Genomic DNA, 27,116 nt, shown 5'->3' on the forward strand with positions numbered 1-27,116 from the left:
CGTGTCTCTGCTCTAAAATAAAACCGTGGATACTCCTGAGGCTTTCCCCTTCCCCCTTGAGCTCTCTGTTCCAGTGCTGGGACACTCTGACAAGGGCTTCTGTTCACATGTCTGCACTGTGCCATATTTTTCCTCAGTGTATGAGTGACTGCAGCTCCTGTGCAGTGCCTCAGGAGGATACATTGAGCTATGTATCTCATTTTTGCTTGTTTTTTTTTTTTTTTTTTTTTTTTTTTAAATCACAGGTTTTCCTTAAGGCCTTTGGTACAGGGGGAAAAAGCCATAGAACCAGCATTTTGGGGTCTGTAAAATAGATATTTTTGCATATCTGGACCGTTTACCTTGGACAGATTATAGTGGGGAGCAGATGCGCATAAAACATTGGAAAGCATCTAAACAGCTTTAAGAAGAACGTTAACCAAGGACTTATGCTAGGTACACTCCATACAATTTTTGTTAGATTTACCCGCCAGATAGATAATTTCCAACATGTTGGAAATTATCTGACCATCTATCTGCCGAGCAATTAGGCTTTGTTCTACTCAGCAGGAGATAACCAGAAGACAATGCACCAGAGATAATGACCAGTCTCTGCAGAAAATCTAATTACAGAAAAATCTAAAGCCCCATCTACACGATACGATTCTTTGTACGATTAGATTACGATTCTATTTACGATCCGATTAAATCCGACATGTCCGATCAGGATTCAATTCGATTTGCCATTGTTTTGCAATGGCAAATCGAATTGAATCGAATCCCAATTGGACATGTTGGATTTAATCAGATCGTAAATAGAATAGTAATCGAATCCTACAAAGAATCGTATCGTGTAGATTGGGCTTAAGGGCCCGTTTCCAGTAGCCACCGCGCTTGGCTGCGAGACGCGAGGCGGCTCTTTCGGGTCTGCGGGAATGTAGACGAATCCCTGAAGCCGCGTCATATACGGCTATGGGATCCACTGCCTCCCGCGCAAAAACTGTGGGCAATGCCGATCGAATCGCTAGGGCAAGCGATTCGGCCGGCGGCGCCATTATTTCCTATGCAGAGTTTCTCCGAATGATTTGCCTGCAGGGAAACTCTGCAGATTCAGCCCGGTTTCCGCGCTAGTGGAAAAGGGCCCTAACAGAAAATTGTATGGTGTGCACTAGGCAGAAGCTTCATTCCAGACAGTAGCGGATACCCCCTTTCCCACGAGAAATCTTTACTATTTCTCAAATAGATCATCAGTGGAGTCTTTATGGCTGATAGTATTGTGAAACCCCTCCCACAGTGTGATGTCATGACCATTGTAGAAAAAAATAAAGAAATAAGCAATTTCATGTATTGTTATTTTCACTACAGTTCTTCTTTAAACTGCATGACTGGTGGAGTTACCATACCGTGGTGAGGCGCCGCAGTGAGCTGAATCTCTCCTCCCAGGCGGCTGCAGTTTTGCGGAAGGCCTCGTGCCGTCGGATCAGCTGCTCCACCTCATCCACACTGTTGCCCAGCTCCGGGCTCTTCACAATGGGCTCCTGAGCGGTCAGCCAAGCCTCAGCTACTCCAGCTTCCTGGGCAAACTGGTGCACCTCTAGCACTGCAGAGGGAGATCCACAAAGAGCTCAATCAAAAACAGTTCACTGACACCAGCTTTGAAAATGCTTACTAGTGGTGTTAAGCTACGTACATACTATTCAGGGTCAGTTCACACCAGTCTGGCAGCCAGAGAGCTACCATGAGTGGACAGCAGCCACCAACAGACATGGACAATGGAGACAAAGTTAATGCGCTATGTTTCTGCAATGCACAAACCTAACCTGCATTTCAGAAAACAGTTGTGTTGCTATTCAGCGTCCCTCCAGTGTGCAGAAGACACTGCCATGTTACTGCTAGTGTTACATTGTATCCATGCTATACGGACAGGACTAGAGCGTTACATTGTATGCATGCTACATGGACAGGACCAGAGCGTTACATTGTATGCATGCTACATGGACAGGACCAGAGCGTTACATTGTATGCATGCTACATGGACAGGACCAGGGCGTTACATTGTATCCATGCTACATGGACAGGACCAGAGCGTTACATTGTATCCATGCTACATGGACAGGACCAGAGCGTTACATTGTATCCATGCTACATGGACAGGACCAGAGCGTTACATTGTATCCATGCTACATGGACAGGACCAGAGCGTTACATTGAAAAAAAAAACCCAAAACCAAACAGAAAGCACACATATCCTACATCAGCTGAGCCCCTTTCCCCTGAGACGTGTGTGTGTGTGTGTGTGTGTGTGTGTGTGTGTGTGTGTGTGTGTGTGTGTGTGTGTGTGTGTGTGTGTGTGTGTGTGTGTGTGTGTGTGCGTGTGTGTGTGTGTGTGTGTGTAAACAGAGAAACTCCTCCTAACTTCGAGGGAAAAAAATCGATATCACAATCGTCCAGCCGGTGCTCAGCGTCTAGCAGGTACACCACTCCTGCACAACCATAGACAGAACGATAAAGAAAGACACAGCACTCTGGAGCTCGAAACATGTAGTGTTATCGCCTGCTCCAATACAGCTTGTTGCTGCATACAGCTCCAGAGTGCCGTGTCTTTCTTTATCGTTGTGTGTGTGTGTGTTCGTGTTCGCTTTCCATTGTTCTGAGGCACCCTGCTATTCTACTACAGCCCCCGCATCAAGTCAAGTAAAGACTTTCCATGGAAAAAACATTACATCTGCCCGAACTTCCCCCGAGCCTTTCACAATAGACAGTCCTCTACTTGGTGGGAAAGAAATGCGCTACATACAAGTAAAAAATGTTAATTAGCCGATAAATTAATATTATTTGAACCATTTAAATTTAACCAAGAAGTAGCAGATATCCCTCAGCATCACACAACAGGAACTGCAATATCAGTTGGCTGAGGTTGTGTCACTGAAGAGGAAGCCACCTTTGTCACTTTTAGTACCCCTGACAGGGGTTTTAAACCATATACTTTTTAAATATGGTTTGATTTTTTTTTTCTGCTGTGACATGTCACAGCACGATCCTCCTCCCCCTCCAGCTCCCTCTCTATCCCCTGCTGTACGGGGAGGAAGTTTTGGTATTTTTTCCTCTATGCTTGTCCTTAGCTCCACCCCTTTACTCGCCGCTTATAGTTCCCGATCTATGACTGCACACAGCGCGCAAGGGAGCAGCGCTGTGTGCGTGCTTGTGATAATTTAGGTCAGAACGATAGTGTACGGGCATAGAGGAGAAAGTACCAACACTTCCTCCCAGCCCGTAATCAACGTTCTGCTCCATCAAAGATAAAGACGTCAAAGGTTTCAGCTGACCAGAACGAGGAGGGGGGGGGGGGGGAGGGGGGGGGGGGGTCCGCTGGGCACGGATGGTGGAGGAAGATGCTGTGAGGCATGTTACAGCACCAGACATAAATCGGTTTAACAAGTATATTGTTAACAGCCTGGTTCAGGGGTACTTTAAGCCCATTAATAGTACAATTTTTGATCATCAGATACAATGTTTCGATGCAATTTTTATGATCAAATTGTACAGAAAACTGCACAGTGTGTGGTAAAAAAAGCAATGTAAAACGATTCTATGGTCAGTTAGAACAGAATATTTAATTGATCTGGATGTTGGATTTTACGATTAATTTGGAATAGGAAAAATGCCCTAATCAACCTGTTTATGGGAACAATCAATAATTACCTTCCGATTACATTTGATCTTAAAAATCCCATCTGATGAAAAAACGGTACCATTAATGGGTACCTGAACTGTTGCTAGACAACAAAAACCTGGCGAGAGTATAAAGCTTTACAAAGGTTGCCTCCAGGCCAACAGGCCAGAAAACCTGCAGGGGAAAAACTACCCAATCAAGATACTTACCTCAGTAGAAGGATTATCCAGAACCTTCCCCCGTCCACCTCGCCATTCTAGCACTGGGACCTTTCAACTTTGTTGACAAGGGCCTTTTGACGGCGGCGGTGCAGTCAGCTCGCTCCTGCGCAGTTACGCAGTGCCAATCGGGCTCTGCTACCCCTACATTTTGGAACTCCCTGCCACACCTAATCATGACATTTCCATCCCTGGAAGTATTTAAAGGGGCACTATGGCGAAAAATTTTAACATTTAAAATATGTGCAAACATTAACAAATAAGAAGTATGTTTTCTTTCCAGAGTAAAATGAGCTATATGTTGCTGTCACTTACAGTAAGTAGTAGAAATCTGACAGAAGCGACTAGTCCATCTCTTCGTGGTGGGATTCTCAGGGATTTATTTATTTTCAAAAGCACTTAGTGAATGGCAGTTGTTCTGTCTAACTGCCAAAAAACTGTGTAGGGAGCAGGGAAGCTGGCCAGCATCATTGTTTAAATCCTTTTTAGGGAATAAAAGCCTTGCTGAGAATCCCCTATGAAGAGATGGACAAGTCCAAAACCTGTCACTTCTGTCAGATTTCTACTACCTACTGTAAGTGACAGCAACATAGGAGAAAAGTCATTTATGGCTCATTTCACTCTGGAGAAAACGTACTTCTTATTTGTCTATGTTTGCACATATTTAACATTTTTCGCCATAGTGCCCATTTAAGTCCAAACTGAAAAGCCACCTGCTTAGTCTGGCATTTATGAACACCTGACTATTTCCTCTGTAACACAGTTCAGCCTGCAACCCTGTATTGATCTAAGGCATATCTTTGTGCTTCGAGTCCTATGGAAGAAAAGCACTTTAATAATGTTATTGTATTGTAAATGATTGTATTTTTCCTCCGAGCCAGAGTGCTACTGCGCAGGCAGGAGCAGTGTGGCCAGGCTCATTCATGTACGGGAGCGCGGTCCCGAGCTTTCAGAGGGCCCCCGGCCAGTCTAATGCATGGGTGCGTCCAGAGGTGCTGGGGACCAGAGGAGCAGCACCCTGTATGTAAAGTAATCATGCATCCCTCCCCAACGGCGCACACAGTCAAGAAACTGCTACTCTGTTCCTTTTCAGTGGTAAGATTGTTGCACTCTGTTCAAATTCATATTTCTGGTTGAAACCTAGTCAGGTTGACATGGTTTAATACATTTTAATCTTATCAAACAACGTGGGCCCAACTTAAACTATTTTTTTGATTTTTGGACCATCATGTGATGGGGTATGACACCCCTGGAATAGGATGACACTTTATAAATCGTAATAATAAAACTGCACCATTCTTCTTCTATCATGAAAATCTAGCTGATGTTAGGCATTTGACATAGTTAACAATATGCACAGTTAAAGTTCTATAGATGTTACTCTGTCTCCCCCGCATTCATCGGGGGGGGGGAAATGGGAGGCTGGAGTGTGGGAACTGTAAAGGTTTCTATGGTAACCTTAATTAGCTGGTCGTTAGATGGCAGGGGTCTGCCTGCCTCCGTCTCTATTGGGGATGGAGATTAAGTAGGACATTTTGCCAAGTGATGCTGTGTAACTGCAAGTGGCAAGGACAGGTGGCCCGGACAATGTACTGTACACGGCTGTGACTCAGTTCAGAGGCAACCCACACACACACTTACTCTGCTGCAGCCACTCCCAGTGCTTGTGCCATGTATCCATCATTTCTCTCTTCTTCGCCATCAGCTTGTCCAGGCTCTGCTTGATCTGAAATCATAAAAACACATGGATGTTAAAAGCCACAATGTTCTAATTCTGGCATTCCAATTTTAACTTACCTTTGGCTTCTTCCAGGCCCTAGCAGACTATGCGGTCCCTCATTGCAGTTCCACAGCACCACTAACCCCTCCGTAAGATCACTGACCACAGCTGTGGTTGCTGGCTTCTGCATATACACATTCGCGTGTCTCTCTCTCTCTCAAGAGAGAGAGCACTCCGTTACCGGGAGTGTTCTGCGCTCACACAATTCAAAATGGCTTAAACCAGACAAGCGCAAATGCTCCTGGCACACAGACGTGCCTGTGCATGCACAGAAGCCTGCACACACAGCTGTGGTTGGTGATATCACAGAGGGACTAGCGACACATGGAGGGCAGCGGAAAGGCAGCAAGGTAGTACATAGACTAGGGGCTAAGATTAACTTTTACCTTTCAGCTCGGTTATCGTTTGAGGCCTGGAACCCAATAGAGCGATTTTGTGAGCGTTTAGGGAGCGATTCAAACCGCTAACGCTCAGCTAATGTTACTGGAAGGGCCAAATTCCACTGGAGCAGTTGCAATTACCACAATCGCAAACACAGGACATACAGCATTTTTGAGCGTTAGCGTTTCTGCAATGTAAAGTATGTAAACACTGGCATAATCACTCGTCAAAACACAAAGCGATTTTGCTAGCGTTTTTACATTCCTGCACACTTTAACACACTTTTATCAGAATTAAAAACGCTAATCGCTACATAACCGCTGGCAAATTGATTACACTTTTTAAAATCGCTACCAAAAACTCTCATGAAATCGCTCATACAAAACGCTAGCGATTGAGATTAGCGATAGCGTTTTGTAGTGGGCTCCAGGCCTAAGAGTGATCAAATCTGCCAGAAATCAATTTACAAAAATCGATCTATTACATTTTGTCAACCAACCTCATTGTCTGGTAACAACCCCTCACCCCAAGTCCCTCCTTGGCACTCCCATACCACACAATCTTTTTTTCATTCAGAAACCCTTGCTCTGTGTCAGGATTCCAAGCTTAAGAAGGAGGGGGTTAAACGTACACACTGGTATTACTCAAGCGCACAGGTTTACACCATGTTTCTGCCCCTAATTTATCAAAGAAAATAAATCACAATGAGGGTTCAGCCCAGCCGAGGAATTTCATCCCAAGAACCATTCATCCCAAGAAAAGCTTATTAAGTTTGTAAACCATTGCACATTTTCTATATTTCATTTGAGTATTGCACTATTTACGTGTTGTTCACCTATCAGGTTCTCAGGCTGACAACACTAGGGTATCTTGGGAGGGAGGCACCCCAAAAAGTATGTAACACTTAAAAAGAGTTTAAAAGGTAAGAAGAACTTCCCTCAGGATGACACATAGTTTAAGGTAAAAAAAAATATTAAAAATGAACGCCAGAAGTGTGTCAATTTGCTTCTCCAGGTCAGTAAATAGTGTCTTAGGGCAAGTATTGCACGACTTGGAGCACCTGTCATGTGATACTTGCCCTAAGGCATGTTTTACTGACCTGTGGAAGTGGGTTGTCTGGTGTAAACTACCTATTTTTTACCCTAAACCATGTGTCATCCTAAGGAAAGTTCCTTTAGCCTTTTAAACAATTTTTAAGTGTTTTATACTTTTGCGCCTTCCTCCCTCCCAAGTTATGTTATGACTCCCTACAGGGGTGGTTATCAGATCAGGATGCGAATGGTCTCTACCTCCCCTAAATGACCCTAACTACATTTCATCTGGAGAGTCAAGACATTTACATCTGCAAGTGTGATCGGACACATCACATCCACAGTTATATACAGGCTTGCAGTTGGGCAACCTGGGTATGTGAGTACCACTTTAATTGGTCTTCTTTATACCATAGTGGTGCTCAAATACCCCTTTTTAAAATTCGAGTTTGGTCGAATTCGAATAGTAAATTATTCGAGGTCAGTCGAATATTCGAGTCGAATAATTTTTACTATTCGATTCGACCTCGGACTTCGAGCTAACTATTCGAGTCGGTATTCGAGCGCATTATTCGAGCTGACTATTCGAATTGGCCTTAAATAGCTTCCAACACTTGTTTTGAGGGTGAATGATGCAAGAAACATCTTTTTTTCCAAGTAACAACAGCAAGTGATTATGTGGGGATGTTCCTTTAAAAAAAAAAAGGTGGAAAGAGAAGTTGTGTCCAGAATTTTGTTCAGTACTGTATATACTTCTTCTTCTTCTTCTTCTATATCTTCTTCTATATCTTCTTCTTCTATATCTTCTTCATCTCCATCTCCTTCTCCTTCTCCTTCTCCTTTTTCTATATCGTCTTCTTCTTCTTCACTTATTTCTCTTTCCATTTTTTTTAAAGAAATGCAGCTATTTTTGAGCGTAACAAATAGCTGGTGGGCGCACGCATGTTGGAAGCGCCATTGTATGTGCTCCCTGGCAGTGGAAACACACAGACAGCAGGAGGTAAATTCAGCAGCAGGAGAAGGAGGATGAGTGTGTGGCAGCAGGCAGTCAATGAGGCAGGCAGCGTGACATAATAGCCCTGGTACCTAGCGGTGATACCAGGGCTGTAAATAAACACAACAGGAGGTCCCAGACAGCGGTCGTGCAGCCCACATCGTGTCCAATACACAACTGGGACAACACAGTTATCAACCCGGGCACCTCAGAAAAATTAAACCTTTTTTTTTTTTTTTTTTAATGGTTTTTTGGTTTTGGTTTTACAACCAATTACACAGATATAGCTATTATTTGACGTAATAGCTGGTGGCAGAGTGGCAGCAGAAGGTAATTCTGTGTACCCTGGCAGTGGGAAACACAGACAGACAGCAGCAGCAGCAGGAGGAGGAATGGAGGAGGAGCAGTGTGAGTGTGGCAGCAGGTAGGCAGCGTGACATAATAGCCCTGGTACCTAGCGGTGATACCAGGGCTGTAAATAAACACAACAGGAGGTCCCAGACAGCGGTCGTGCAGCCCACATCGTGTCCAATACACAACTGGGACAACACAGTTTTCAACCCGGGCACCTCAGAAAAATTAAACCTTTTTTTTTTTTAATGGTTTTTTTAGTTTTGGTTTTACAACCAATATAGCTATTGTTTGACGTAATAGCTGGTGGCAGAGTGGCAGCAGAAGGTAATTCTGTGTACCCTGGCAGTGGGAAACACAGACAGACAGCAGAAGGGCAGTACACAGCAGCCCACTGTAGGTGTAAAATGTGTGGCTGCAGGCGACGTAATAGTCAAAGTGAACCAGGCTGGCTTAGTGAGCAGGAGCCAGGAGGTGGTAAAGGGTGGTAAGGCACATTAACGATGGTTCTAAGTTCCGGCGGCCAGTTCATGTCCCCCTCTCGCCGACAACAGGGGCCAGGAACTCGCCTTCCACCCACGCCTGGTTCATCTTGAGAAACGTCAGTCTGTCCACAGACTTGTGAGACAGACGTGAGCGTTTCTCGGTGACCACGCCACCAGCTGCACTGAAGCAGCGCTCGGACAGCACGCTGGAAGGGGGGCAGGACAGCACTTCCAGGGCGTACTGCGCCAGCTCGCTCCAGATCTCCAGGCGCTTGACCCAATACTCCATGGGATCAACAGGGGCATCGCTGTCAAGCACGCTGTAGGACCCCATGTAGTCAGCCATCATGCGGGTCAGGCGCTGGCTGTGACCGGAGGAGGATGCTGCTGCATCATGCACCTCCTCTCTAGTCACTGCTGCCGGAGCCTCTACAGTCCTGTAGAGCTCGTGGCTGAGAGACAGCAGGTCTGTGGGGCGCTTGCTGCTGGATGCAGGCACCTGCTGCTGCCTCTGTGCTGGCTGCTGGACAGTGGGGGTGGAAGGCTGGGGGAAGGCTTCCTCCAAGCGCTCAACAAGGGCCTGCTGCAAGCTCCTTATTTGTTGCGCTGGGTCTCCTCCTGCAGGCGGCAGGAACTGGCTCAACTTCCCCTTGAGGCGTGGGTCCAACATCATGCTGATCCAGATGTCCTCCCTCTGCTTCATCTGGATCACCCTGGGGTCCTTGCGCAGGCACGCCAGCATGTGCGCTGCCATTGGGAAGAGGCGGGCCACGTGTGCTGGCACATCGATGGCAGTGCTGTCCTCCTCCTCCTCCTCTGCCTCGTCAGCCTCATCCTCTCTCCACCCCCGCACCAACTCAGCTGCGCTGTGCTGCTCCCCCTCATCAGCAGCAAGGTCAGGGACCTCCACCAAGTCCTCCTCCTCCTCCCCCTCAGAGGTGGACTGTGCAGCTGCTTGCCGCTCCTGCTGGTCCAAGGCTGCCGCTCCCTGTTCCAGCAAAGCATCGAGGGCCCTGTTCAGCAGACAAACCAGGGGCACCCACTCGCAGACCATAGCATGGTCCCTGCTCACCATGTTAGTGGCCTGCAGAAAGGGAGCCAGCACTAAGCACACCTGCTGCATGTGCCTCCAGTCATCATCGGGGACGATGGACGGGATGTTGCTGGTCTTGTCCCTTCTCTGAGCGGCGGAAACAGTGGCCAGGGCAAGGTACTGGTTGACAGCGTGCTTCTGTTCAACCAGACGCTCCAACATCGCCAGGGTGGAGTTCCAGCGAGTCGGAACGTCAAGGATCAGCCGATGGCGTGGCAGCTCCAGCTCCTTTTGCACGTCTTCCAGGCTCGCACAGGCTGCAGCCGAGCGCCGGAAGTGACGCACAACGTTCCTTGCCGTTTCCAGCAGTTCGCCCATCCCCTGGTAGGTGCGCAAGAACTTCTGCACCACCAGGTTCAGCACGTGGGCAAGACAGGGGATGTGGGTCAGGTTTCCCCTGTCTATTGCGGCAACCAGATTGGCCCCATTGTCGGCCACCACCTCTCCGACTTTGAGGCCTGTGGGGGTCAGCCAAATCCTCTCCTGCTCCTGGAGTTTGGCCAACACATGGGTTGCCGTCAGCTTGGTCTTCCCAAGGCTGACCAAGTGCAGCAGCGCTTGGCAGTGGCGGGCCTTCACGCTGCTGCTGAGGCGGGGGGTTTGGCCAGGTGTGCCGGAGGATGGCAGAGGATCGGAGGAACCTGCTGCAGTTCCCCTGACCCTGCGGGGTGGCACCACCCACTGTGTTGCTGCTGCTGCTGTGCCCGCTGCTGCTCTCCCATCCACACCCCCTTCCACCAAGCTGACCCAGTGGACAGTGAAGGACAGGTAGCGGCCTGTCCCGAAGCGGCTGCTCCAGGAGTCCATGGTGACGTGGACCCTTTCACCAACCGCGTGCTCCAGCCCTCGCTCCACATTGGCCATCACAAAGCGGTGCAGTGCAGGAATGGCCTTGCGGGAGAAAAAGTGTCTGCTGGGGAGCTGCCAGTCTGGGGCTGCGCAAACAAGCAGCGCACGAATGTCGCTCCCCTCCTGCACGAGCGTGTACGGCAGGAGTTGGGAGCACATGGCCCGTGCCAGCAAGCCGTTCAGCTGCCGCACGCGACGGCTGCTGGGAGGCAGAGCCCTAACCACCCCCTGGAAGGACTCGCTCAAAAGGCTCTGGCGTGGCCTTTTGCTGGCACGGGAATCAGCAGACACAGCGGAGGAGGCCACTAAGGACTGGCTGCCAGAACAGGCCTCAGTGTCGGTGGGAGGAGTTGCAGAGGGGGGAGGAGCAGTGCGTTTCCGCACTCCTGCTGGTGCTGCTGGAGGAGCAGGAGGGCGGGTGGCTGCTGTTGCTGCTGCTGCTGCTGCTGAAGGCTGTGCAGTGATGGGTGTGGTGCCACTGCCAGCACCAGAGGCCTTCAGCCTCTGGAACTCCTCATGCTGGTGGAAATGTTTCGCAGCAAGGTGGTTGATGAGCGAGCTGGTGCTGAACTTTAAGGGGTCTGCACCTCTGCTCAACTTCCGCTGACAGTGGTTGCAAGTGGCGTACTTGCTGTACACAGTGGGCATGGTGAAATATCGCCAGATTGGTGACAGAAACATCCCCCTACGGCATGGAAGCGCTGCTGCCTGTCTCCCTGTGGTGGTTGGGGGGGGGGGCTTGGGTGCGGCTGGTGGTGGTACTGGCAGATGCTGCTGCTGCTGAGCCTGAGACACCAGCAGGCTGTGGGACCTGCCTACTGCTGCCAATGCTTGCAATGATGCGCCTCCTTGCAAGGCCCACAAGAGCATCCTCCTCCTCCTCCTCAGAGCTGCTGAGGACGACATCCCCTGGAGGTGGTGGCACCCAGTCTCTGTCTGTCACCGGGTCATCATCATCCTCCCCCTCCTGAAACATGTCCTGCTGGGATGATGACCCCCCAAACTCCTCTCCTGATGCATGGATGGGCTGCTTGACTGTCGCCACAGTCTTGCTGTCCAATCCCTCATCCCCCAAAGTGCCCATCAGCATCTCCTCCTCAAAATCGCCAACAACAGCAGACAATACCCTGATGGTGCCTGGGGTAAAAATACTGCTGAGTGACAGGTCGCCAACTTGTGACGGTGAACTGGCCTCCTCCCCAGACCCTGCTGGGCGGCTGCTGCGAACAGGGGTGGTGGTGGTGGTGGTGAGGGTGGAGGCCTCGGATGCAGAGCTGATGGCGGGCTGCTCATCCTCCGTCATGAGTTGCACCACAGTGTCTGCATGCTTTTCCTCAATGGGACGTTTCCGACCCGGCTGGAGGAAAATCGGAGCAGGTGCTACACGCTGCTGCTGCTGTATCTCTGCAGCGTGAGTTGCAGATGCTCCTGCTGGGCGGCGCCCAAGGCGTCCACGGCCAGTGGCTATGGGAGGAATGTTAGCCACTGACGCTGCTGCTGCTGCGGAACTGTGCATGGTGGCGCGGCCGCGGCCTGCCACAATGCTGCTCCCTCTCCTCCTGATTCCCTTGCTGCCCTTCCCCTTGCCCAAACCACGCTGGCTGCCACTTCCAGACATCTTCAATGTTTTGGGCGTATAGACAAAAGTTTTTTAAAAGGGCGGGTGAAAAGTGGGGTACTTTAATGGAGTGGGTTGGTGGGTGAGGTGACTGAGTGAGTGTCCCTAGTACAGTAAGTAAGTAGTAACAGTCAGTAAGTACAACTAACTAATTACAATAATCAATCAGTTATCAGAAGGAAATAGAGTGTGTGTAGTGTGTGTACACAGACAGTGAGTGCACACACGCAGGAGCTAGTAGCCTATGAACAGTGACTGAGTGTCCTAGACTCCTAGTACAGTAAGAGTAAGTAGTAACAGTAAGTACAACTAACTAATTACAATAATCAATCAGTTATCAGAAGGAAATAGAGTGTGTGTAGTGTGTGTACACAGACAGTGAGTGCACACACGCAGGAGCTAGTAGCCTATGAACAGTGACTGAGTGTCCTAGACTCCTAGTACAGTAAGAGTAAGTAGTAACAGTAAGTACAACTAACTAATTACAATAAGCAATCAGTTATCAGAAGGAAATAGAGTGTGTGTAGTGTGTGTACACAGACAGTGAGTGCACACACGCAGGAGCTAGTAGCCTATGAACAGTGACTGAGTGTCCTAGACTCCTAGTACAGTAAGTAGTAACAGTAAGTACAACTAACTAATTACAATAAGCAATCAGTTATCAGAAGGAAATAGAGTGTGTGTAGTGTGTACACACTACACAGACAGTGAGTGCACACACGCAGGAGCAGCTAGTAGCCTATGAACAGTGACAGTGAGTGTCCTAGTACAGTTACAGTATATAACTACAATACTAATACAATCAGTAGTAAAGGACAGCAGAAATACTGGTATAGATGAGAGAAATAAACAGAGGACAGGAGAGAACAGCTGCCCACACAGGCAGGGCCTGAGGCCTAAAGCTGTAAGCGTGCAGCAGCTGTCTGAGTCTCTCTCTATGTAACACAAAAGCTACTAACTAAAATACAATGTCTAACTAACTAACAACAATATAGGTGTGTATAGGAGGTGTATGTGAGCAAAAACGCTAGGTAAATGACCACAATAGAGCTCTTGCTAAGCCAAAGCACAAAGGAGCAACTCTCTCTCTCTGTACAAGTCTCAGGCAAGCACGGAGAAACCTAACATGGCGGCCGCTATTTATAGGGTAGGGGCTGGCCAGGGTCCCCCTCTATGATTGGCTGCCGTCAGAGGGCCTGGGAGCCCTCTGATTGGCTCTAAGGACATCAATCTGGGCTATGACGCTATTCGAGCTCGGTACCGAGCTCGAATAGCGCCGGTTTGCTCGAATAGCTCGAATAGTGAATGGGCTATTCGAGTGTACTCGAATAGCCCATTCGAATAGCTACAGCTATTCGGAGCTCGAATACCGAGCTCGAATAGCTGAAAAAGAGCTCGAATATTCGAGCTCTGCTGAGCACCACTGCCATGTGCATACCATAGTACACAATAAGGGCCTCCTGGTCTCTCCTTTGCAGTTTCCCTCTTTCTGGAAGATCTCAGGTTTTCCTGCTACACCAGTGAGGTTACAGATATGGGCATGATTCACAAAGAGGTGCTAACTGTTTAGCACGGGTGTGCTAAACAGTTAGCACGTGAAGTGCCGTTCGCTGACTTTTGCGCGCGCAATTTGCCGCGATCGCAGGCGCAAAAGTCTGCGATCGCGTGATTCGTGGCAAATTGCGTGTGCAAAAGCCCGCGAATCACGCAAATTGCGCGCGCAAAAGTCCGCGAATGGCACTTCACGTGCTAACTGTTTAGCACACCCGTGCTAAACTGTTAGCACTGCTTTGTGAATCAAGCCCATGGCATTCTCTTACATTTACTAACTTCTCATAAGAGTCCAGCCCAACAATTGCTCTCCTGTCTGCTGTCCTCCAGCTGGTAACTGTCTAAATAAGCCCATAATCATGACATACAAACCTCTTCAGATGCCGGCATCTTGTTTAGAACTAAAGACTTTCCCAGCTCCACACACTCAGCAATCCTCTTGTTTCTTGCCTCAATTTCACTCTTTAGCCCCTGATGGTAACTCATGAGAACTTCTACGGAAGACACATCCCTGAGAATACACAAATACAATAACAGGTAACTCAAGGGCTTGATGCTGCAATGCCCAGTGTCCGAAATACAAAGAGATCATTCCTGCAGTGTCCTTATTAGCAGAACTCATACAAGAATTACATTTCTCTGTAGTGCAGCACAGAACTAACTACTCATGTCAGCTGTCCACATCACCTTTTTACCTGAAGGTTTAGACTGGGTGCAGCAAGGTCATACTTAATGGCACGGCTGGGTAGATGGTCTCCAGATCCCTGGTCAAAAAGCAGGGAACTAAATTTTACAATAATTGGCTCATGGCATCAGAGTCTGTAGCATGTTTTAAGGATGAAGACGTGTCTTCTCAGCAGGATTCCATGGGTGGCTTGGCTGTGGGAGCAGGATTGCATCCACAAGACACATTAGACAGATGCCTGGGGCCTGGAGAGAGACTAGGGGGCTTGGTTGACACTAGAACCCAACCAAATCTCATTAATAAATCCAAGTGTCCATCAAGGGTGTGCCCAAAGTTGTTACTTGCCCATTTCACCGTAATCCATCTGTGCATTTGAGTGTGGTACTCTTTACTGTGTCTGTTATCACCTGACAATTCAACTGTTTCTCTCTCTACTACCACTAGAGGGAGCTAATAGGGAGTTGTAAAAATGGCTATGTGCTGCTCTCTGCTGTATGGGATGAAAACAAAATTACACTATTTACAAGACGCAAGCCTACAGGCTTTATATGCTCTGGCCCCATTTAGGTTAACAGTAAACTGACACTTTAAAGTAGAATTTTTGCCAGTAATATTAAGGGACCTACTTATAAAAAAAAATAATTTATGCTAAAAATCATAAAGGGCATGTAAAAAATATTTGCTCCTCTGCATGTACAATTCTGGCATAATATCGATTTATAATGGGTGATCTACGCAAACTGACAGCTTATCATAGCTGTCAGTCTCTAGTAGGGGGCGTGGCTACAGACCACCTGTAAGCAGGCAGCTGTGGGAGCATGAGAAGGCAGCTAGGAGTTGCTGAGGAGAAATTCAGGAACTAGGAGTTGATACAGTATTTTCTGTTGATACAAGAACTGCATCATTAACCACTTTACCTCCCTTGCTACGCTTATCTACTCCCCACAAAACTTTATTTGAAGCTCAGGGGAGTAGATAGGCGTACTTGTGGTAAACAGTGTGCTGTATGCCCAATAAGCTATCTGATTATGTATATAGAGTATAATTTTAACCGTGACAAGTGAGAGAATAGATTTTGTGTTCTTTGACAACTGAGGACTAAGTCATGTGTTTTTTTTTACCGGAAAACTGAATGAAAAGCAATAAAACTGTTATTTTCATGTACTCTATACCCCTAAATAAATACTTGTAAAAAACAACAAAAGTGACAGCATTGAAAAGAGAATACATAGTTACCCTAGGGACTTAGCTTTTAAAATATGTATGCCATGAGATTATATTACTGTTAATCATGAAGATAAGGGCTTTTAATTACTGATAGAGTGCAATGAGAAAACAAAAAACACAAACCAGAAACTAATATATTATCGCTATACATTGTACTAGGAACATTATTTAAATGTTGAGATAACCAGGACTAATTAGCAAATACAATGTGTGGGTTTTACCTATGGTAACATTGTTTATTTGAAAACTATAGTGCATGGAAATGGAGAAATAGTGTATTTTTACTTTTTTTTTCTCATTTTTCCCTTTAAAATGCACAGATAATAGCATAATTACTAAAAGCAAATATCACCCTCACAAAGCATAATTTGTGGTAAAAAAAACAAGATATAGATCATTTACATCTGATGAGTAGTAATAAAGTTATTGGTGAATGAATGGGAGGAGCGCTGAAATGTGAAAATTGCTCTGGTTTTTAAGCAAAAAACCCTGTGGTGCTGAAGTGGTTAAAAACAAAACAAAACAAAAACAAACATATGTAGGAGGAGGATGCTCTCAAAAAACTCTAGCAAAAGACTCTTACTTGCATAGAGGGAAGCATCTGGATCCATCAGAGGCTTCCCTGTCCTCCTCGAGACCGCCGCTGCTCGGTACCCTCTGGAGTTTTGTGAGTGGTGTTAGCAGGCGAATTCGGCAGAGCCAATTTGGAACAACCAATCCTGTCCACCTGTTCGGAGCTGGACAGCGGCAGACGGGAGTATGGGGGTGTTTTGGATTGAATAATCCAAATTCGAACACCAACACTCTTCGTGGCCACAGTCCTCTTTGAGCATCAGCGTGCCTGTACAGCACCCTCAAGAGTACAGCCGTGCCTGTGCACCATAGAGCCATAGCTGGGAGCTTGGTCACAATAACATATTAGACAAGCAGGCAAACTTGTAGGAGGACATGGGAAGCGTCTGGAGGATCCAGAGGCTTCCCACTTCATAGGGGTATCTATCATTTTTGTTTCACTCCACCTCGGGTACACTTTAACCGGCTCAGGACTGTGTGTGTAAGAATCTACGCCACACTTGCAGCTTCATCTCTGATGTGGTATAGATTTTACGCCAGTGGTTTTCCGCAGTTCCGAGCCGACAGTTTGCTCCCGCAGCAGCTCATTTGGCTGTCATATAACAGCTGAGCTTTTTTCCTATCGGTAAAGAGCCAGTTTCATTGGTTCCTTACCAAGTGATCACTATGAGCAAGTCACAGAGATAACGATTAACATAATGAAAAAAGGCTCTTGTCCTTAAAGGGAACCAGAGACGAAGCACCCTCATGTATTTTACCATATAGATCAGTAGGAACATTAGAGAAAACACCTACCTTGCTTTCTGTTTCATTCTGCACTGCACAGATTGCTTCTAATCAGCCCTAATAAAATCCCCGACTAAGCATTCAGTCTGGCTTTGCTCAGGAATATTTATAGCTCAGTCTCTGTTCTCTCATGTCTTTTCAAGCCCAAGCCTGCCCCCTGCTGGCTCTGCTCAGGAATCATTATGGCTGACTCATTATAGCAAAGCCAGACTGAATGCTCAGTTGGGGATTTTATCAGGTCTGATAAGAAACAAGCTGTGCAGTGCAGAATGAAACAGAAAGCATGATAGGTGTTTTCTCTAATGTTCCCACTGATCTATATGGTAAAATACATGAGGTTGCTTCGTCTCTGGTTCACTTTAAGGGACTAGAGCCTGCTGGTCCAAAATTAGTGAAGGTATACTGAAAGCAAAAAAATAATAATAATAAAAAAAAATCTTTGCCTGATCTTGGGCTTTAGGGAGTTGTAGTCCTTTATAAAAACAAAACAAAACATCTGTTCTGCAAGGTCCAATATATATTCTACTTCAAACACCTCCATGAACCATGTTCTATAGCCATTTACCTGGGCTTCTCTCCTGTTCCAATCTGACAGATGATGCTGTCCATCCAGGAGATCAGGTCCTTCACCAAACCCAGGAACTTCATGCGGTCACTGGTAGTGGTGATCTGCAGCCGACATTCCTCACATGTGGTCAACAGCTCCTTCCAGGAACGCATCACTTCTTGCTCGCTGGTGACAATGGCGGCAGCATTCTCGCCAGCATAGACTGTCCGCAGCTGGGCAGCGTTCTCCTGCAGTTGTCGTACCTGGACATCAGAAAAGAAGACTCGGCATGAAGCTAACCGGGCTTCTGTCAACTAACCCATACATATTAGATAATTATTCCAGCCACTTTTACACAGAGAAGATAAAAATGTAAGATCTAGGAAATCTATCATTGCCAGGGAGAAACGTGTGTTAATGCTTGACTGCCAAATGAATGTTCTGCCTCAAGTTCTCCTCCAAAAATCTCACCTGAGTGACAAGGACCTGAATGTCATGTTCAAAAGAGCTGAGAATTCGCTGCAGGGAACTAGCTGAGAGACGAGACTCCTGTGCTTTCACCTCTGGGATCCTCCGTTTCTTCTCCTCCACCTGAGACAGGACCTCTTTGCAGTCATTAAAGAACTTGTGTAATTCGTGGGAAGCTGAGAGCATCTGCGCTCTTGTCTCCATCAACTCAAGTAAGTCTGCCCAGGCCTCATTCACTCCGTCTTTCCATTCTGCTATGGTGGCTGCATCTGAGTGGCCATAGTCAATAAGTTCGTCCACCATCTGATTTACAGCAGAGATACGTTCCTGCCCTATGTTGCCCGTCTCACTGACAAACTCCGTGAACTTCTCCTGGAGAAGCTAAGGGAGAGAGACAGAAGCTGACATTGACATGAGGAATACAGAACACAGACATTGTTAAAAAGGATGACATTTGAAGGTAGTAAAGGTTAGTCTATTTCTATGGCTTATAAGAAATATATACCCTTCATGGCATTTTATATATGGACAGTTGGTGATGTCCTCTTTCCAATCAAATATGCTTAAAACCTAACTTCAAGCACAGTTCTAAAGAAACCAAAGAATACCTTAAAGGGATACTGTAGGGGGTCGGGGGAAAATGAGCTGAACTTACCCGGGGTTTCTAATGGTCCCCTGCAGACATCCTGTGCCCGCGCAGCCGCTCACCGATGCTCCGGCCCCGCCTCCGGTTCACTTCTGGAATTTCTGACTTTAACCACTTAAGGACTGCAGTCATAAAACCCCTTAAGGACCAGAGCCTTTTTTTCCATTCGGACCACTGCAGCTTTCACGGTTTATTGCTCAGTCATACAACCTACCACCTAAATGAATTTTACCTCCTTTTCTTGTCACTAATACAGCTTTCTTTCGGTGCTATTTGATTGCTGCTGCGAGTTTTACTTTTTATTATATTCATCAAAAAAGACATGAATTTTGTCAAAAAAATGACTTTTTTAACTTTCTGTGCTGACATTTTTCAAATAAAGTAAAATTTCCTATACATTTGAGCGCGAAAGTTATTCTGCTACATGTCTTTGATAAAAAAAAAAACATTCAGTGTATATTTATTGGATTGGGTAAAAGTTATAGCGTTTACAAACTATGGTGCCAAAAGTGAATTTTCCTATTTTCAAGCATCTCTGACTTTTCTGCGCACCTGTCAGGTTTCATGAGGGGCTAAAATTCCAGGATAGTACAAATCCCCCCCAAATGACCCCATTTTGGAAAGAAGACATCCCAAAGTATTCAGTGAGAGGCATGGTGAGTTCATAGAAGATTTTATTTTTTGTCACAAGTTAGCGGAAAATGACACTTTGTAACAAAAAAAAAAAAAAAAAAAAAAAGTTTCCATTTCTTCTAACTTGCGACAAAAAAAAAATGAAATCTGCCACGGACTCACTATGCTACTCTCTGAATACCTTGAAGTGACTACTTTCCAAAATGGGGTCATTTGTGGGGTGTGTTCACTGTCCTGGCATTTTGGGGGGTGCCTAATTGTAAGCACCCCTGTAAAGCCTAAAGATGCTCATTGGACTTTGGGCCCCTTAGCGCAGTTAGGCTGCAAAAAAGTGCCACACATGTGGTATTGCCGTACTCAGGAGAAGTAGTATAATGTGTTTTGGGGTGTATTTTTACACATACCCATGCTGGGTGGGAGAAATATCTCCGTAAATGACAATTGTTTTATTTTTTTTACACACAATTGTCAATTTATAGAGATATTTCTCCCACTCAGCATGGGTATGTGGAAAAATACACCCCAAAACACATTATACTACTTCTCCTGAGTACGGCGATACCACATGTGTGGCACTTTTTTGCACCCTAACTGCGCTAAGGGGCCCAAAGTCCAATGAGTACCTTTAGGATTTCACAGGTCATTTTGAGAAATTTCGTTTCAAGACTGCTCCTCACGGTTTAGGGCCCCTAAAATGCTAGGACAGTATAGGAATCCCACAAATTACCCCATTTTAGAAAGAAGACACCCCAAGGTATTCCATTAGGAGGATGGTGAGTTCATAGAAGATTTTTTTTTTTTGTCACAAGTTAGCGGAAATTGATTTGAATTGTTTTTTTTCACAAAGTGTCATTTTCTGCTAACTTGTGACAAAAATAAAATCTTCTATGAACTCACCATACTCCTAACGGAATACCTTGGGGTGTCTTCTTTCTAAAATGGGGTCATTTGTGGGGTTCCTATACTGCCCTGGCATTTTAGGGGCCCTAAACCGTGAGGAGTAGTCTTGAAACCAAATGTCGCAAAATGACCTGTGAAATCCTAAAGGTACTCATTGGACTTTGGGCCCCTTAGCGCACTTAGGGTGCAAAAAAGTGCCACACATGTGGTACCGCCGTACTCAGGAGAAGTAGTATAATGTGTTTTGGGGTGTATTTTTACACATACAGATGCTAGGTGGGAGAAATATCTCTGTAAATGACAATTATTTGATTTTTTTTTACACACAATTGTCCATTTACAGAGAGATTTCTCCCACCCAGCATGGGTATGTATAAAAATACACCTCAAAACACATTATACTACTTCTTCTGAGTACGGCGATACCACATGTGTGACACTTTTTTGCAACCTAGGTGCGCTAAGGGGCCTAACGTCCTATTCACAGGTCATTTTGAGGCATTTGGATTCTAGACTACTCCTCACGGTTTAGGGCCCCTAAAATGCCAGGGCAGTATAGGAACCTCACAAGTGACCCCATTTTAGAAAGAAGACACCCCAAGGTATTCCGTTAGGGGTATGGTGAGTTCATAGAAGATTTTTTTTTTGTCACAAGTTAGCGGAAAATGACACTTTGTGAAAAAAAAAACAATACATATCAATTTCCGCTAACTTGTGACAAAAAATAAAATCTTCTATGAACTCACCATACTCCTAACGGAATACCTTGGGGTGTCTTCTTTCTAGAATGGGGTCATTTGTGGGGTTCCAATACTGCCCTGGCATTTTAGGGGCCCTAAACCGTGAGGAGTAGTCTTGAACCCAAATGTCTCAAAATGACCTGTGAAATCCTAAAGGTACTCATTGGACTTTGGGCCCCTTAGCACAGTTAGGCTGCAAAAAAGTGTCACACGTGGTATCGCCGTACTCAGAAGAAGTAGTATAATGTGTTTTGTGGTGTATTTTTACATATAACCATGCTGGGTGGGAGAAATATCTCTGTAAATGACACATTTTTGATTTTTTTTACACACAATTGTCCATTTACAGAGAGATTTCTCCCACCCAGCATGGGTATGTGTAAAAATACACCACAAAACACATTATACTACTTCTCCTGAGTATGGCGATACTACATGTGTGACACTTTTTTGCAGCCTAGGTGCGCTAAGGGGCCCAACGTCCTATTCACAGGTCATTTTGAGGCATTTGTTTTCTAGACTACTCCCTACGGTTTAGGGCCCCTAAAATGCCAGGGCAGTATAGGAACCCCACAAGTGACCCCATTTTAGAAAGACGACACCCCAAGGTATTCCGTTAGGGGTATGGTGAGTTCATAGAAGATTTTATTTTTTGTCACAAGTTAGTGAAAAATGACACTTTGTGAAAAAAACAATAAAAATCCAATTTCCGCTAACTTTTGACAAAAAATAAAATCTTCTATGAACTCATCATACACCTAACAGAATACCTTGGGGTGTCTTCTTTCTAAAATGGGGTCACTTGTGGGGTTCCTATACTGCCCTGGCATTTTACGGGCCCAAAACTGTGAGTAGTCTGGAAACCAAATTTCTCAAAATGACTGTTCAGGGGTATAAGCATCTGCAAATTTTGATGACAGGTGGTCTATGAGGGGGCAAATTTTGTGGAAACGGTCATAAGCAGGGTGGCCTCTTAGATGACAGGATGAATTGGGCCTGATCTGATGGATAGGAGTGCTAGGGGGGTGACAGGAGGTGATTGATGGGTGTCTCAGGGGGCGGTTAGAGGGGAAAATAGATGCAATCAATGCACTGGGGAGGTGATCGGAAGGGGGTCTGAGGGGGATCTGAGGGTTTGGCCGAGTGATCAGGGCCCACACGGGGCAAATTAGGGCCTGATCTGATGGGTAGGTGTGCTAGGGGGTGACAGGAGGTGATTTATGGGTGTCTCAAGGTGTGATTAGAGGGGGGAAATAGATGCAAGCAATGCACTAGCGAGGTGATCAGGGCTGGGGTCTGAGGGCGTTCTGAGGTGTGGGCGGGTGATTGGGTGCCCGCAAGGGGCAGATTAGGGTCTAATCTGATGGGTAACAGTGACAGGTGGTGATAGGGGGTGATTGATGGGTAATTAGTGGGTGTTTAGAGGAGAGAAGAGATGTAAACACTGCACTTGGGAGGTGATCTGATGTCGGATCTGCGGGCGATCTATTGGTGTGGGTGGGTGATCAGATTGCCCGCAAGGGGCAGGTTAGGGGCTGATTGATGGGTGGCAGTGACAGGGGGTGATTGATGGGTGGCAGTGACAGGGGGTGATTGATGGGTGATTGACAGGTGATCAGTGGGTTATTACAGGGAATAACAGATGTAAATATTGCACTGGCGAATTGATAAGGGGGGGGTCTGAGGGCAATCTGAGCGTGTGGGCGGGTGATTGGGTGCCCGCAAGGGGCAGATTAGGGTCTAATCTGATGGGTAACAGTGACAGGTGGTGATAGGGGGTGATTGATGGGTAATTAGTGGGTGTTTAGAGGAGAGAATAGATGTAAACGATGGATTTGGGAGGTGATCTGATGTCGGATCTGCGGGCGATCTATTGGTGTGGGTGGGTGATCAGATTGCCCGCAAGGGGCAGGTTAGGGGCTGATTGATGGGTGGCAGTGACAGGGGGTGATTGATGGGTGGCAGTGACAGGGGGTGATTGACAGGTGATCAGTGGGTTAGTACAGGGAAGAACGGATGTAAATAATGCACTGGCGAATCGATAAGGGGGGGGTTGAGGGCAATCTGAGCGTGTGGGCGGGCGATTGGGTGCCCGCAAGGGTCTAATCTGATGGGTAACAGTGACAGGTGGTGATAGGGGGTGATTGATGGGTGATTGATGGGTAATTAGTGGGTGTTTAGAGGAGAGAATAGATGTAAACGATGGATTTGGGAGGTGATCTGATGTCGGATCTGCGGGCGATTTATTGGTGTGGGTGGGTGATCAGATTGCCCGCAAGGGGCAGGTTAGGGGCTGATTGATGGGTGGCAGTGACAGGGGGTGATTGATGGGTGGCAGTGACAGGGGGTGATTGACAGGTGATCAGTGGGTTATTACAGGGAAGAACGGATGTAAATAATGCACTGGCGAATCGATAAGGGGGGGGGGGGGGTTGAGGGCAATCTGAGCGTGTGGGCGGGCGATTGGGTGCCCGCAAGGGTCTAATCTGATGGGTAACAGTGACAGGTGGTGATAGGGGGTGATTGATGGGTGATTGATGGGTAATTAGTGGGTGTTTAGAGGAGAGAATAGATGTAAACGATGGATTTGGGAGGTGATCTGATGTCGGATCTGCGGGCGATCTATTGGTGTGGGTGGGTGATCAGATTGCCCGCAAGGGGCAGGTTAGGGGCTGATTGATGGGTGGCAGTGACAGGGGGTGATTGACGGGTGATTGACGGGTGATTGATGGGTGATTGATGGGTGATTGACGGGTGATTGACAGGTGATCAGGGGGGATAGATGCATACAGTACACAGGGGGGGGAGGGTCTGGGGGGGTCTGGGGAGAATCTGAGGGGTGGGGGGTGATCAGGAGGGAGCAGGGGGCAGTTTAGGGACTAAAAAAAAAAATAGCGTTGACAGATAGTGACAGGGAGTGATGGATGGGTGATTAGGGGGGTGATTGTGTGCAAATGGTGGTCTGGGGGGTGGGCAGGGGGGGGTCTGAGGGGTACTGTGGGCGATCAGGGGGCAGGGGGGGGCAGATCAGTGTGTTTGGGTGCAGACTAGGGTGGCTGCAGCCTGCCCTGGTGGTCCCTCGGACACTGGGACCACCAGGGCAGGAGGCAGCCTGTATAATACACTTTGTAAACATTACAAAGCGTATTATACGCTTCCTATCCGGGGATCGTCGGGTTAACAACCCGCCGGCGCTTCCGATTGGCCGGCGGGTTGACGTCGCGGGTGGGCGGAGCCTATTGCCGGTGGATGCGCGCGCATCCCAGCGCGCGATCCCCGGCCAGAGAGTGCCCCAGGACCTGACGCCAATCTGCGTTACGTGGTCCTGGGGCTGCCACTTTGCCGCCGCCAATATGAAGTAGGCGGTCGGCAAGTGGTTAAAGTCAGAAAACCACTGCGCCTGCGTTGCCGTGTCCTCGACCCCGCTGATGTCATCAAGAGCGCACAGCGCAGGCCCAGTATGGTCTGTGTCTGCGCAGTACACTCCTGGTGACATCAGTGGGAGCGAGGACACGGCAACGCAGGCGCAGTGGTTTTCTGACTTTAAAGTCAGAAATTCCAGAAGTGAACCGGAGGCGGGGCCGGAGCATTGGGGAGTGGCTGCGCCAACACAGGATGTCTGTGGGGGACCATTAGAAGCCCCGGGTAAGTTCAGCTCATTTTCCCCCGACCCCCCTACAGTATCCCTTTAATAAGCAGAGTACCCAGATGTTACCGCTTTTTAAATGTGAGACAGCCCAGTTGAAGGAGTTTATGGAAGAATACCGGTATATGGGGTTTTCTGTAACCTGAACACTCTACTTACTGTACAGTATATTTGATTTGCGAGGAATAAAGCAGGGTCCGCTTCAATGTCTCAAAAAGTTTATTAAGGACTTATCCCAAAACAGCAAAAAGAACACACTGCTGAGCTATGAATAAGGACCGACCCAGGTCCGAAACATGTCAGCATGCTGAGTGTTCTTTTTGCTGTTTTGGGATAAGTCCTTAATAAAACTTATGAGACATTGAAGTGGACCCTCCTTTATACCTTGGTTTACTAGTTGGGTTACCTAGGGCCAGCTCTGTCTCTTGTGGAGTGCAGCGGTATACCTATGCTTTTTGATATTTGATTTGCCTAACCTGTGAAGAAGAGAAGTGTGACTGTCGCAGCTAATGGCTTGGAGATACCAGCTGCTTATTTATAACCTGTTCTTGCTTTGCAGTAGTCATCCCTGGTGACTACTAGATGGAACTGTCAAAAGAGAATAGATTTACATTGGGTTCAATGAGCAGCCCACGTCTGGATTTTCAATAGTATACCCTAGTGGTGGTCAGACTCTGCTGCTGTATGGTAAGAACTTGTAAAAATGGAGAACCTCAGTCAGGGGTAGCAAAACTCTTTTCACAAGCAAAGCTTTCTATAGTACAGGTAATCACTACTACAACAAGAATAGAGTGTAAAAGGTTTTGTAATTTCCAGTCTATGCAATCAAAATGTATTGAAAACATCCATAAAAGCAAAGTAAGGGACACTTAGCGTAAAAGCGCATTTGTTATAAACACAAGCAGTGTGTTGGTTAATGTCCACTCTCCAAACCAACCGGTTTTGTCCCAGACAATGCTGAAAGGGCACTGCTTGTGTTTCTAACTAATCTGCTTTTATTGAAATGGTTCCTGTGCATAAGGGCCAGCAATGTAAGTGACCCTTACTTTGCTTTTAGGGATGTTTTCAATACATTTTGATTCCATTGACTGTAAGTAACAGCCTGTTGCCCTATTGATGTTGTGGTGGCCATCTGTACTATTGGTTCAATTTTAATGAAAATGTGGCAGCTATATCTTTAAGTATTACAGTATAAAAAAAGTTAAGTTTTATGGTAGTTCCTCAATATGGATAATTGTGTTTTTCATGCAGTAGTGGAGTCTGACCACCAATAGGTTATACTACTGAAAATCCAGACACGGTTTGCTCATTGAACCCAACATAAATATATTCCCTTTTGACAGTTCTCTCTAGTGGTCACCAAGGCTGGCTACTGCAGGAGTGGAGTGGAGCGGAGCTGGAGTCTTCCGACTCCTCTAATTTGCATATAACAATATTGTTGAGTGAAGTATGTAACATAAAAGGCATTTAATTGCTACCAAAGCTTAGGAATTTTAAAGCTATATTACAATAGCATCTGCTTTTGGGAACAAAAAGCTGACACTCTACCCTGTCAGGTATCCCGGCCTGTCATTGCCAACATGAATGCCCCAGCCACCTTGTAGAAAAAGGCCTCTACCTTTTCTATAACTCAGGGATGTCAAACCGGTCCTTCAAGGGCCGATGTCTTCACACATTTTTGACACAGCTCAAATTAATTGATGGGTCTGAATCAGGAAAGGTGTGGTCCATCAGGTAGAACACATTCCTCATTCTCAGTCCATCCTAAACACTGGCATGGATCTGGCCCTCCAGGCCTGGAGTTCGACATCTGTGCTATAACTGATAGAAAAAAGGCCAAGGCCATTTTCTGCAAAGGGGCAGATCTATGCACCGTAACCCAACTGATATAGGGTTGCAGTGAATCTTATTAAACAATGTGTTGAGACTTTCTAACTTTTATGCATAAGTGTATTTCTTTTTATGTACACAGAGATGCATTTTAACTAAAGTTACGATGCAGCTGCAGAGTAGCTGTTAAATAAAAATAAAAACTAGTGATTGGTAAGAGAGGTGCAGACAGGTACAAAGAACATCGATCGGGCGCTAGCCATCTGTGGCTACATTCAAGAGTGATGTGCAATTACTCTGCAGGAGAATGAAGAATTCTTCCTCTATTATACATTCTTCATGCACAATCTGAGCCAGGTTTATGGGTGAGCATAGTACTACTGTGTAGCTTAATTTGTAGTCACTAGAGATGGCCAGAACGGATCACCTGCG

The 27,116-nt window shown here is 46.6% G+C and overlaps 1 protein-coding gene across 3 annotated transcripts in view; it reads right to left on the reverse strand.

Annotated features, from left to right (window-relative positions):
* SPTBN4 (spectrin beta, non-erythrocytic 4) overlaps positions 1 to 27,116 on the reverse strand; it is a 265,502-nt gene that overhangs the window by 23,066 nt on the left and 215,320 nt on the right. For all 3 annotated transcript variants that reach the window (XM_068250768.1, XM_068250770.1, XM_068250769.1), the window contains 5 exons: positions 18,293 to 18,670; positions 17,840 to 18,084; positions 14,376 to 14,514; positions 5,512 to 5,596; positions 1,383 to 1,579 (listed from right to left, as the gene is read on the reverse strand). In XM_068250768.1, the coding sequence (XP_068106869.1) occupies positions 1,383 to 1,579; positions 5,512 to 5,596; positions 14,376 to 14,514; positions 17,840 to 18,084; positions 18,293 to 18,670 (1,044 nt within the window). The remainder of the gene's footprint in view (positions 1 to 1,382; positions 1,580 to 5,511; positions 5,597 to 14,375; positions 14,515 to 17,839; positions 18,085 to 18,292; positions 18,671 to 27,116) is intronic.

Source organism: Hyperolius riggenbachi, chromosome 8, assembly GCF_040937935.1.
Source record: "Hyperolius riggenbachi isolate aHypRig1 chromosome 8, aHypRig1.pri, whole genome shotgun sequence".
Taxonomy (NCBI): Eukaryota; Metazoa; Chordata; class Amphibia; order Anura; family Hyperoliidae; genus Hyperolius; species Hyperolius riggenbachi.